The 12,149-nt window shown below is 41.6% G+C and overlaps 1 protein-coding gene across 7 annotated transcripts in view; it reads left to right on the top strand.

Annotated features, from left to right (window-relative positions):
- The window catches only part of LOC121541334 (follistatin-related protein 5), a 209,654-nt gene that overhangs the window by 140,194 nt on the left and 57,311 nt on the right, over positions 1-12,149 (top strand). For all 7 annotated transcript variants that reach the window (XM_041850349.2, XM_041850327.2, XM_041850316.2 and 4 more), the window contains exon 6: positions 3,517-3,637. In XM_041850349.2, the coding sequence (XP_041706283.1) occupies positions 3,517-3,637 (121 nt within the window). The remainder of the gene's footprint in view (positions 1-3,516; positions 3,638-12,149) is intronic.

The following is a 12,149-nucleotide window of genomic DNA, read 5'->3' as shown; positions in this document are numbered from 1 at the left end:
AAGGACTGAAATCCTGCAGCGCCCGCAAGGTCCCCCTGCTCAAGAAAGCACATACACATGCCCGTCTGAAGTTTGCCAATGAACATCTGAATGATTCAGAGGAGAACTGGGTGATAGTGATGTGGTCAGATGAGACCAAAATGGAGCTCTTTGGCATCAACTCAACTCGCTGTGTTTGGAGGAGGAGGAATGCTGCCTATGACCCCAAGAACACCATCCCCACTGTCAAACATGGAGGTGGAAACATGCTTTGGGGGTGTTTTTCTGCTAAGGGGACAGGACAACTTCACCGCATCAAAGGGATGATGGACGGGGCCATGTACCGTCAAATCTTGGGTGAGAACCTCCTTCCCTCAGCCAGGTCATTGAAATGGGTCATGGATGGGTATTCCAGCATGACAATGACCCAAAACACACGGCCAAGGCAACAAAGGAGTGGCTCAAGAAGAAGCACATTAAGGTCCTGGAGTGGCCTAGCCAGTCTCCAGACCTTAATCCCATAGAAAATCTGTGGGAGCTGAAGGTTTGAGTTGCCAAACTTCAGCCTCAAAACCTTAATGACTTGGAGAAGATCTGCAAAGAGGAGTGGGACAAAATCCCTCTTGAGATGTGTGCAAACCTGGTGGCCAACTACAAGAAACATCTGACCTCTGTGATTGCCAACAAGGGTTTTGCCACCAAGTACAAAGTCATGTTTTGCAGAGGGATCAAATACTTATTTTCCTCATTAAAATGCAAATCAATTTATAACATTTTTGACATGCGTTTTCTGGATTTTTTGGTTGTTATTCTGTCTCTCACTGTTCAAATAAACCTACCATTAAAATTATAGACTGATCATTTCTTTGTCAGTGGGCAAACGTACAAAATCAGCAGGGGATCAAATACTTTTTTCCCTCACTGTATGCCTTGCATGGCTACACAAGGAGAATGCTTGCTAAAGTATCAGTTTATTAAAAGGAGTTCAACCTACGCCCCTGTTTGTCATTATTCAAAGGAACAAACATAACACGCATTATTTTACATTTTATTCCCTTCATTTGGTCTTTGCTTCGTAAAGCGAGGTGCAAAGGGTTGCCGTTAAATCTTTAGACATATAATAATCCAAGTCAAAGGAACTTTCCGCTCATGGGAAAATGCCAGCTTTGACTGTTATTGCCAGAAAGCATGGTTGAAAAGGGAGCTTTGTGTGGCTTTCATGAGACAGGAAGACATTTTATGCATAATAAATAAATATCTCGCAATACCTGAGGACTAGTTTATATGTCATGCATTTCAATAATTGAATAGGTAAGCAACTACTGCTGGTTTAAATAACCTTTCAACTGCTCTCAGGTCAGTTTCATACTAATATATCCAGCAGCACTCTGATTCCGTCAGTCTCTATCGGACTGATGTGCGAGAGGAAACTAGCTTGATTTATATTCTTATGCATTCACTTTTTTTGAATACAAAGAGCCCAATTTGATTACTGCCAACAGCTCTGATGTTATTAAACTATATTTTCATATCATTTGCATTTTTTTTTGCATAGCAGCAATCCTTTCAGCTCGGAGATGAGAGCACAAATCAATGCAAAGTGGGTGAAATAAAGTGTTAGGCTTTCTTTGAATATGCAAATATGCCCGGTTGACATATTGGAAAGTTGCTTTAGGCAGTAACCATAGATACCAAAGGTACTGAACTATGGATGACACTGAGGGCTAGACACAAAACTATGAGCCATCGTCTATCCAGGTGTTTGAATGTCAGTCTGTCCACAAACATCCACTGCACAGATTGAGTAACGCTATGTTGGTTTTAAAGCATTCCTCACAGGAAAATGCTACAGTCTCTCTTAAACCTTGAGGCATATGGTGATGTTGACACAGTACATACAGTATACAGTACAAACTAGTATTAAATGCAGAACATGTTGTAGCAATTTTATTATCTTGTTTACAAAAGCACACTGTAGTCATGAATTCTTAATCTCAGACGTTGACCCAGTTGACCTCAAACTATGCCACATCACAGAGGTCACTCATGGCCGAGAATTCAATCAGTAAAATACAAATGTCTTTGCTCTTAACTCTTGCCATGTTAAATTAGACAAATTTGATGTGACCGATAATTTCAGACCACATTTACGAGTCTGCTATTTGTGTAATTGTTCATTGTAACAGAGGTGTTACATTTGAATGACGGTCTAATGTCCCGTCGCCTCTGTAAATGGGGTGTTAATTTGACACGGACTGCGGCTGCATTCCAAACACATGTTACAGCTGTTTCTCTAACATAATGCGTGTAATTTAGTTAATTTAGTTAAAAGGTTCAGGCTTGGCATAGTGTATGTTTATGTGTGTGTGCGTATGTGTGTGTGTACTTCCATGCGTGTGTGTGTGTCTGGGTGGAGGGGGTGATGCACTCCCTCCACCCAATATTCAGACACTCACCCCCTTCTTTATGTCACAGCAATCAGATGTGTCGATTCTGCCAGTACATCCAACCTGAACATCAAATACAGAGCAGGGGAAAGATTGTTTGATTTTAGGCCGGGATATAAAATATTTAAGAGATGGTGTGAGAATCATCAAAGACTGGGGTGACACACTCTGATATTATCATCTCCCTGAATCAAAACTGTCCGCCATGGGGCCAATCAGGAAGGCAGGGAATACCTTGGAATACCACGTTTTTTGATAATACTTTCTCTGAACCAACTGTGCCTAGGTAATGCATTATGAATGCATCCAATTGCCATTCATATGTATTGTTATAGATTGTCTTAAAGGAGACAAACACTTTTATGAATGCTTTTAGCAAGTGTTGTAATGCACTGTGAAGTGATAGAGGTCAATGTAAATACATGTGTAGTGCATTATCATACACAGATGGCTTGAAGATCATTTTCAAATTCAACTAATGAGGTTCAATCATCAAACAAATTGGGATCATTGTATATAGCTTACACTTTTAGTTCAATAAGTGTTCAGAAAGCATAGACAACGCTGCAGGGAACAAGACAAAGTAGAGGATGATTCATTAGGCAGTCATATTTTGTCAAGCTGTATGACAGCTGATCTAGAATGATGGATGAGTGAATGTCGCCCCCTGATGTGACTTATTTCAAACCATAAATAAAACATAACAGGTCTTTGCAGCATGAAAAAGGGTTTCCTCAGCATATTTACTTCCAGAAATAAGAGATTCAATAGACAATCAAGGTAAGACTTAAATGTGAAATTGAGTTTAGGTTAGAAACCACATACTTAGAAAGATAATCGATCGTGTTACATTGCATGCTCTATGCTGTAACATTACAAATCCCAGTTCCATGGTTGGTTCCCGGGTTTCAGCACCAAAAAGCGGAAATGGGGGGGTTGAGTACAAGAAAAAGTAAACCCCAGACCCCAAAATCCCTGACTTAGACTTACTGTAGCTTTAACTGTAAGTTACATACTGGCCCAGCGCTAGAATTAGCTTTAACTGTAAGTTACATTCTGGCCCAGGTCTCAATGCATTTTTCTGTTGCAGGTAATCAAGCAGGAAGGTCTGTCCAAGGATGTCTCTGAGTGCACCCTGTTTGACCTTCTCAAATACAACGACATCAATGACGACGAGCACCTGACAAAGGACGAGTTCTACGCAGCTTTCGGTGAGTGGCAGGATCAACTGATAATGCTTATGTTGGAGGTCGCTGTGTTGTCATTCAAGGCGGTAATATTGGCAACATAAATGTATTCCTCAATGCATTGTGTAAAATACTCAAGCGTGTATTTGAGTGCCATGTGCATATTTTTCTATTTTCTACGTTTTACCGTTTACTTTTTCCTGCTTTGACGAGGAAATTCAAAGAATAGTACCCTCCACAGGTTGTGTTGACTTGGACAATAGACATGCTTTCAGGCACATACAGTTGAAGTCGGAAGTTTACATACACCTTAGCCAAATACATTTAAACTCAGTTTTTTCACAATTCCTGACATTTAATCCTAGTAAAAATTCCCTGTCTTAAGTCAGTTAGGATTACCACTATTTTAAGAATGTGAAATGTCAGAATAATAGTAGAGATAATTATTTATTTCAGCTTTTATTTCTTTCATCACTTTCCCAGTGGGTCAGAAGTTTACATACTCTCAATTAGTATTTGGTAGCATTGCCTTTAAATTGTTTAACTTGGGTCAAAAGATTCGGGTAGCCTTCCACAAGCTTCCCACAATAAGTTGGGTGAATTTTGGCCCATTTCTCCTGACAGAGCTGGTGTAACTGAGTCAGGTTTGTAGGCCTCCTGGCTCGCACACGCTTTTTCAGTTCTGCCCACAAATTTTCTATAGGATTGAGGTCAGGGCTTTGTGATGGCCACACTAATACCTTGGCTTTGATGTCCTTAAGCCATTTTGCCACAACATTGGAAGTATGCTTGGGGTCATTGTCCATTTGGAAGACCCATTTGCGACCAAGCTTTAACTTCCTGACTGATGTCTTGAGATGTTGCTTCAATATATCCACATAATTTTCCTTCCTCATGATGCCATCTATTTTGTGAAGTGCACCAGTCCCTCCTGCAGCAAAGCACCCCCACAGCATGATGCTGCCACCCCAGTGCTTCACAGTTGGGATGGTGTTCTTCGGCTTGCAAGCATCCCCCTTATTCCTCCAAGCATAATGATGGTCATTTTGCCAAACATTTTTGTTTCATCAGACCAGAGGATTTTCTCCAAGAAGTACGATCTTTGTCCCCATGTGCAGTTGCAAACCGTAGTCTGGCTTTTTTATGGGGGTTTTGGAGCAGTGGCTTCTTCCTTGCTGAACGGCCATTCAGGTTATGTCAATATAAACTTGTTTTACTGTGGATATAGATACTTTTGTACCTATTTCCTCCAACATCTTCACAAGGTCTAATGCTGTTGTTCTGGGATTGATTTGCACTTTTCACACCAAAGTACTTTCAACTCTAGGAGATAGAACGCGTCTCCTCCCTGAGCGGTATGACGGCTTCGTGGTCCCATGGTGTTTATACTTGCGTACTATTGTTTGTACAGATGAACGTGGTACCTTCAGGCATTTGGAAATTGCTCCCAAGGATGAACCAGACTTGTGGGAGTCTACACATTTTTTTCTGAGGTCTTGGCTGATTTCTTTTGATTTTCCCATGATGTCAAGCAAAGAGGCACTGAGTTTGAAGGTAGGCCTTGAAATACATCCACAGCTACACCTCCATTTGACTCAACTGATATCAATTAGCCTATCAGAAGCTTCTAAAGCCATGACATCATTTTCTGGAATTTTCCAAGCTGTTTAAAGGAACAGTCAACGTAGTGTATGTAAACTTCTGACCCATTGGAATTGTGATACAGTGTATTATAAGTGAAATAATCTGTCTGTAAACAATTGTTGGAAAAATTACTTGTGTCATGCACAAAGTAGATGTCCTAACCGACTTGCCAAAACTATAGTTTGTTAACAAGACATTTGTGGAGTTGTCACGGTTTCGGCCGAGGCTGCTCCTCCTCCTGGTTCGGGCAGGCTTCGGCGGTCGTCGTCCCCGGAGTACTAGCTGCCACCGATCTATGTTTCATGTTCGTTTGGTTTTGTCTTGATGTTGTACACCTGTGTCTTGTTAGTCCTCGTTAGTGTCCTATTTAGTTCTCGTTGTGTGTGTTTGTCTTTGTGTGTGATTGCTCTTCTGTTTTGTGTTGGAGCTACGTATTTCCCTCCAGTGTTTTGGAGAGGTTTTTCGCACATGTTAGTGCGCCGTTTGTTTGACGCCTGTGTGCGCCGTTATTTCGCCTTCGGGCTTATTGTGCTTATTTTCTACGTGAATATTGCACTAAAGTCTTTTGGACTGAGCTTCTGCGTCCTGCGCTTGATTCATGCACCACACCCACCTTCAGCACCCCTTGACAGGAGTGGTGGAAAAACAAGTTTTAATGACTCCAACCTAAGTGTATGTAAACTTCCGACTTCAACTGTATAGTTAAAAGCTTTATAAGTAACCTATGCCTTTATGTGACAGCAAAGTGGATACAACTGTTTACTGTTTACTCAACACCATGGTCAGAATAATTTTTTATACATTCCTATACAATAGTTACCATGCCCTCCCCCACCCAACCCACTTCATTGCAGGTGGGCAAATATTTTTCTTATTTTTCTTGGGCAAGACAATTACCAATTGAGATACAGCCTATAGCCCCCTCTCCCTGTCTACGCTTGCTGTCCATCCCCTCATGCCAATAGGATGTTAATAATAACTCAACCAGGTCATATAGCTCTAAACAGAGCTTGTAAGGCTTTCCTAGTATCCATATTATTTATTAGCATAAGGTTCTGAAATCGGCATCAACTTATGATCCTTATGGGAACCATAAAAGTAAATGGAGTCTAATTTATTTTCAATTAGAGTTGACATTGATGATATCTCTGTGAATGGCAAGACCCTTGTCCTCATCGCTAGAGTTCTGAATGTGGGAGATTTACAGTTTATCATAGGCTATTTAAGGGTAATATAATGGCAGAGTCCTTTACTTTGCTATTTCGCTGAATGTTAAAATGACTTGTGTGGTTGCCAGATATGCACTGAACAATTAAATCTATATTCTTGGAAAATATACCCAACATGGCAACCCAGTAGTGAGCGATGGGTAAATGCATTAGTTTCAATATTGAGTCAGTGTCGCTGTTTAAAACTAGACACTGAGCAAATATTGAAAGAGCTAAAACCAAACCCCCTATCGCTAGTACAACATAACGAAGACAATTACTCTTCGGCAACCTAAGTAACATGAACACATATTGCGCTACCTTTTCTCGCCTAATTCCCTTTCTCAAATCATCCCCGTCTGACATTTCCAGCTGGCTCAATATCCTCTGACATTTCTCTGGGGTTGACACATCACGCCAAGAAAAATAATGCATAATGACTTTCCCATTGTAAAATTGGTCGCTCATCAGCTCTTTGAATGTAAAGCATTTCTAGGACAGACAAGAAAAGTTACAAGAGCAAATGGCAAAATGGCACAGCCTATTGTTCCCCTCCTAGTCAGACTTGTGCGGGGGAGAAGCCCTTCAGGCGAATTGCATCAAGAAAGGAGCCGGGTAAAATCTGAGGAGAGCTCAGCTTCCTTGATGAGTTGAGATGCACCAGCTCCAACTACTCGCTTTTTTAACTCCTCCCCCAAGCTTCTTCAGGCTGAAATTGAAGAAAGAAAAGAAAATGAAAGATTTTCTGTGACAGTCTCTCCTCGGTGGTAGAGCATTTCTCTTAACCTGTCTCTCTTCCTCTTCTTTCTCATGTTTTAGTCTTTATTTCTCCCTGTCTGTGCAAGCTAGTGCTTTTACTTAGTTCATATTCATGACAAACCAATGAAATACAGTTGAAGTCGGAAGTTTACATACACTTAGGTTGGAGTCATTAAAACTTGTTTTTCAACCACTCCACAAATTTCTTGTTAACAAACTATAGTTTTGGCAAGTCGGTTAGGACATCTACTTTGTGCATAACACAAGTAATTTTTCCAACAATTGTTTACAGACAGATTATTTCACTTATTCACTGTATCAGAATTCCAGTGGGTCAGAAGTTTACATACACTAAGTTGACTGTGCCTTTAAACAGCTTGGAAAATTCCAGAAAATGATCATGCTTTAGAAGCTTCTAATAGGCTTGATATAATTTGAGTCAATTGGAGGTGCACCTGTGGATGTATTTCAAGGCCTACCTTCAAACTCAGTGCCTCTTTGCTTGGCATCATGGGAAAATCAAAAGAAATCAGCCAAGACCTCAGAAAAAAAATTGTAGACCTCCACAAGTCTGGTTCATCCTTGGGAGCAATTTCCAAACACCTGAAGGTACCACGTTCATCTGTACAAACAATAGTACGCAAGTATTATAAAGTATTCCTTCTACCCGCCCCCCCCCCCAAATTGTAAAGTGGTTATCCCACTGGCTATAGGGTGAACGCACCAATTTGTGAGTCGCTCTGGCTAAGAGCGTCTGCTAAATGACGTTAATGTGCCCTTGAGCAAGGCACTTAACCCTAATTGCTCCTGTAAGTCGCTCTGGTTAAGAGCGTCTGCTAAATGACTAAAATGTAAAAAATGTAAATGTAAAGTATAAACACCATGGGACCACGCAGCCGTCATACAGCTCAGGAAAGAGACGTGTTCTGTCTCCTAGAGATGAACATACTTTGGTGTGAAAAATCAATCCCAGAACAACAGCAAAGGACCTTGTGAAGATGCTGGAGGAAACAGGTAGAAAAGTATCTATATCCACAGTAAAACGAGTCCTATATCGACATAACCTGAAAGGCCGCTCAGAAAGGAAGAAGCCACTGCTCCAAAACCGCCATAAAAAAGGCAGACTACGGTTTGCTACTGCACATGGGGACAAAGATCGTACTTTTTGGAGAAATGTCCTCTGGTCTGATTAAACAAAAATAGAACTGTTTGGCCATAATGACCATCATTATGTTTGGAGGAAAAAGGGGCATGCTTGCAAGCCGAAGAACACCATCCCAACCGTGAAGCACGGGGGTGGCAGCATCATGCTGTGGGGGTGCTTTGCTGCATGAGGGACTGGTGCACTTCACAAAAGAGATGGCATCACGAGGAAGGAAAATTATGTGGATATATTGAAGCAACATCTCAAGACATCAGTCAGGAAGTTAAAGCTTGGTCGCAAATGGGTCTTCCAAATGGACAATGACCCCAAGCATACTTCCAATGTTGTGGCAAAATGGCTTAAGGACAACAAGGTCAAGGTATTGGAGTGGCCATCACAAAGCCCTGACCTCAATCCTATAGAAAATTTGTGGGCAGAACTGAAAATGCGTGTGGGAGCAAGGAGGCCTACAAACCTGATTCAGTTACACCAGCTCTGTCAGGAGGAATGAGCCAAAACACCCAACTTATTGTGGGAAGCTTGTGGAAGGCTACCCAAAACGTTTGACCCAAGTTAAACACTTTAAAGGCAATGCTACCAAATACTAATTGAGTGTACGTAAACTTCTGACCCACTGGGAATGTGATGAAAGAAATAAAAAGCTGAAATAAATAATTCTCTCTACTATTATTCTGACATTTCACATTCTTAAAATAAATTGGTGATCCTAACTGACCTAAGACAGGGAATTTTGACTAGGATTAAATGTCAGGAATTGTGAAAAACTGAGTTTAAATGTATTTTGCTAAGGTGTATGTAAACTTCCGACTTCAACTGTATATGACTGGGAAAGCATGAACCTCGTTTGATAAAATTCATGAAATTGCACAATGTGTATTAATGCTCCTGCCCATTTATTCTGTAGGATTCAACCAAGCAATGGTGAGCTTGATATGATTTAGCCATCTCTTAGTCTATGTGAGATAGCCTACTATACACTTTGGAGTTGAATGTCACCCCAGACTTTCAGTCCCTTAGTGTTCATAGTCCTTTTGAATGCCCTCTTTTCACCAAAACCTAAGTTCAGGTAAGGCTAAGAATATGTTACATGTCCAGAGGTAGAAACAGTTTTCAGTTAGGATTATATTGACCAGATACACCCATTAAAGCTACAGACCTCCAGCTTTCATGTGCATTATGTAAACAATGCCTTTGTGTTCCCTTTACCACAGTAAAGATAGCCACTATACCAAGGCCTCAAATACCACCAGCCTTGCAAAAGGTTTTGTGATCACTTTAACCTTTTTCATTCATTGTTGCAGATGTTTTATGTGAGTGAATGTAAAAAATAAGAAAATAAACAAAATTTGTTGAACCTCAATGATGGCGCTTCCTACCGTCGCTTCAGATAGTGTAGCACTGAACTACACAACTAAATGTTATTTGAGTCCTATTTTTCCAGTTCGCTGCTCTCATTAGCCAAGTCAATGCACGCCATTAAAATCGAATACCATAAGTTTACTCGTATAGTACATTTGTTGATTCAGTATATTTAGCAATATAGTACCATTTTGCGAATAACAGCAGTAAATGCAGAACAAGCCGTGACACAAGCCTACAATCCCAATGAAATGACACCTGTCTTACACAGGATGTGTGCTTGTTTTGCTAATAAGGCCTTGCATACAACTTGTAATATTCAAAGCACAGCGACATTGTTTGTCACTGTTAAAGATAAGACACTAACGTCTATGCATAATTCATTGACTCCATCCCATATACAAGAAAATAAAAATCAATCACTTCAGCTGGCAGTAAGGTAAATATCTAGCAGGAATGATGGCTTTTAATTAGGCCAAGTTACTGATATAAATGAAATTATGCCTCCCACACTACAGATAGTCTTATGTATTGTCATCCTTGAATAATTTGGTGAATGACTGTGTAATGCACTCTGGGTATAGGACAGATAAGGCATTCACATCCTGTACATTAGGGTGTGGGGATGGTAAAATACCAAGGTAGCAAATATCACTGTATTGCTATATCTTGATTGAAGGATCAAACACTAAATATTAGAGGGTGTATGTCTGTGAGAACCATTGGCAGCTTCTGAATAGATGAGGAGAAGGAAAGAGCTGCTGGTGTAAGTGCTTTATTTTCCTCCTGGCTGACTTTCTGTCAGTGGCTGTCTGTCAATGGCTGTCTGTAGTAGTCAGTGGCTGTCTGTCAGTGGCTGTCTGTCAGTGGCTGTCTGTCAGTGACTATCTATCAGTGGCTGTCTGTCAGTGACTGTCTGTCAGTGGCTGTCTGTCAGTGGCTGTCTGTCAGTGGCTGTCCGTCAGTGGCTGTCTGTAGTAGTCAGTGGCTGTCTGTCAGTGACTGTCTGTCAGTGACTGTCTGTCAGTGGCTGTCTGTCAGTGACTGTCTGTCAGTGACCATCTGTCAGTGGCTGAAGTATCGATCCAGAGGTTGATGTTGGGTGATAGGCCGACGGACCCCTCGCCTGTGAAACGTGTCACTTATGTTTAGCGTAGTGGGTTGCCATTGGGGCATTGCACAGTCTAAGGTTGCATCCCAAATGGCACCCTATTTCCTATATAGTGCACACATTGTTGAACGGGCCCTTATGAGCCCTAATCAAATGTAGTGCACTAACTAGGGCATAGGGTGCCATTTGGGACGTAACCGAAAGGTGATCGGTGTGGAAAACGTCAGGCCAAGTTATATACAGTGGGGGAAAAAAGTATTTAGTCAAATCAAATCAAATCAAATCAAATCAAATTGTATTGGTCACATGCGCCGAATACAACAGGTGCAGACATTACAGTGAAATGCTTACTTACAGCCCTTAACCAACAGTGCATTTATTTTAAACAAAAAAAGTAAAAATAAAACAACAACTAAAAAAAGTGTTGAGAAAAAAAAAGAGCAGAAGTAAAATAAAGTGACAGTAGGGAGGCTATATATACAGGGGGGTACCGTTGCAGAGTCAATGTGCGGGGGCACCGGCTAGTTGAGGTAGTTGAGGTAATATGTACATGTGGGTAGAGTTAAAGTGTTAAAGTGACTATGCATAAATACTTAACTCCTGAGTGGCACAGTGGTCTAAGGCACTGCATCACAGTGCTAACTGTGCCACTAGAGATCCTGGTTCGAATCCAGGCTCTGTCGCAGCCGGCCGCGACCGGGAGACTCATGGGCGTCGCACAATTGGTCCAGGGTAGGGGAGGGAATGGCCGGCAGGGATGTAGCTCAGTTGATAGAGCATGGCGTTTGCAACGCCAGGGATGTGGGTTCGTTTCCCACGGGGGGCCAGTATAAAAAAAAAAAAAAAAAAAAGGTATTCACTAACTATAAGTCGCTCTGGATAAGAGCGTCTGCTAAATGACTAAAATGTAAAAATGTTAACAGAGTAGCAGCAGCGTAAAAAGGATGGGGTGGGGGGGCAGTGCAAATAGTCCGGGTAGCCATGATTAGCTGTTCAGGAGTCTTATGGCTTGGGGGTAGAAGCTGTTGAGAAGTCTTTTGGACCTAGACTTGGCACTCCGGTACCGCTTGCCGTGCGGTAGCAGAGAGAACAGTCTATGACTAGGGTGGCTGGAGTCTTTGACAATTTTGAGGGCCTTCCTCTGACACCGCCTGGTATAGAGGTCCTGGATGGCAGGAAGCTTTGCCCCAGTGATGTACTGGGCCGTACGCACTACCCTCTGTAGTGCCTTGCGGTCGGAGGCCAAGCAGTTGCCATACCAGGCGGTGATGCAACCAGTCAGGATGCTCT

This window comes from Coregonus clupeaformis, chromosome 3 (assembly GCF_020615455.1).
Source record: "Coregonus clupeaformis isolate EN_2021a chromosome 3, ASM2061545v1, whole genome shotgun sequence".
NCBI classification, from domain to species: domain Eukaryota; kingdom Metazoa; phylum Chordata; class Actinopteri; order Salmoniformes; family Salmonidae; genus Coregonus; species Coregonus clupeaformis.
The sequence above is the reverse complement of the archived record's forward strand: the minus strand, read 5'-3'. Positions and strand labels throughout refer to the sequence as shown.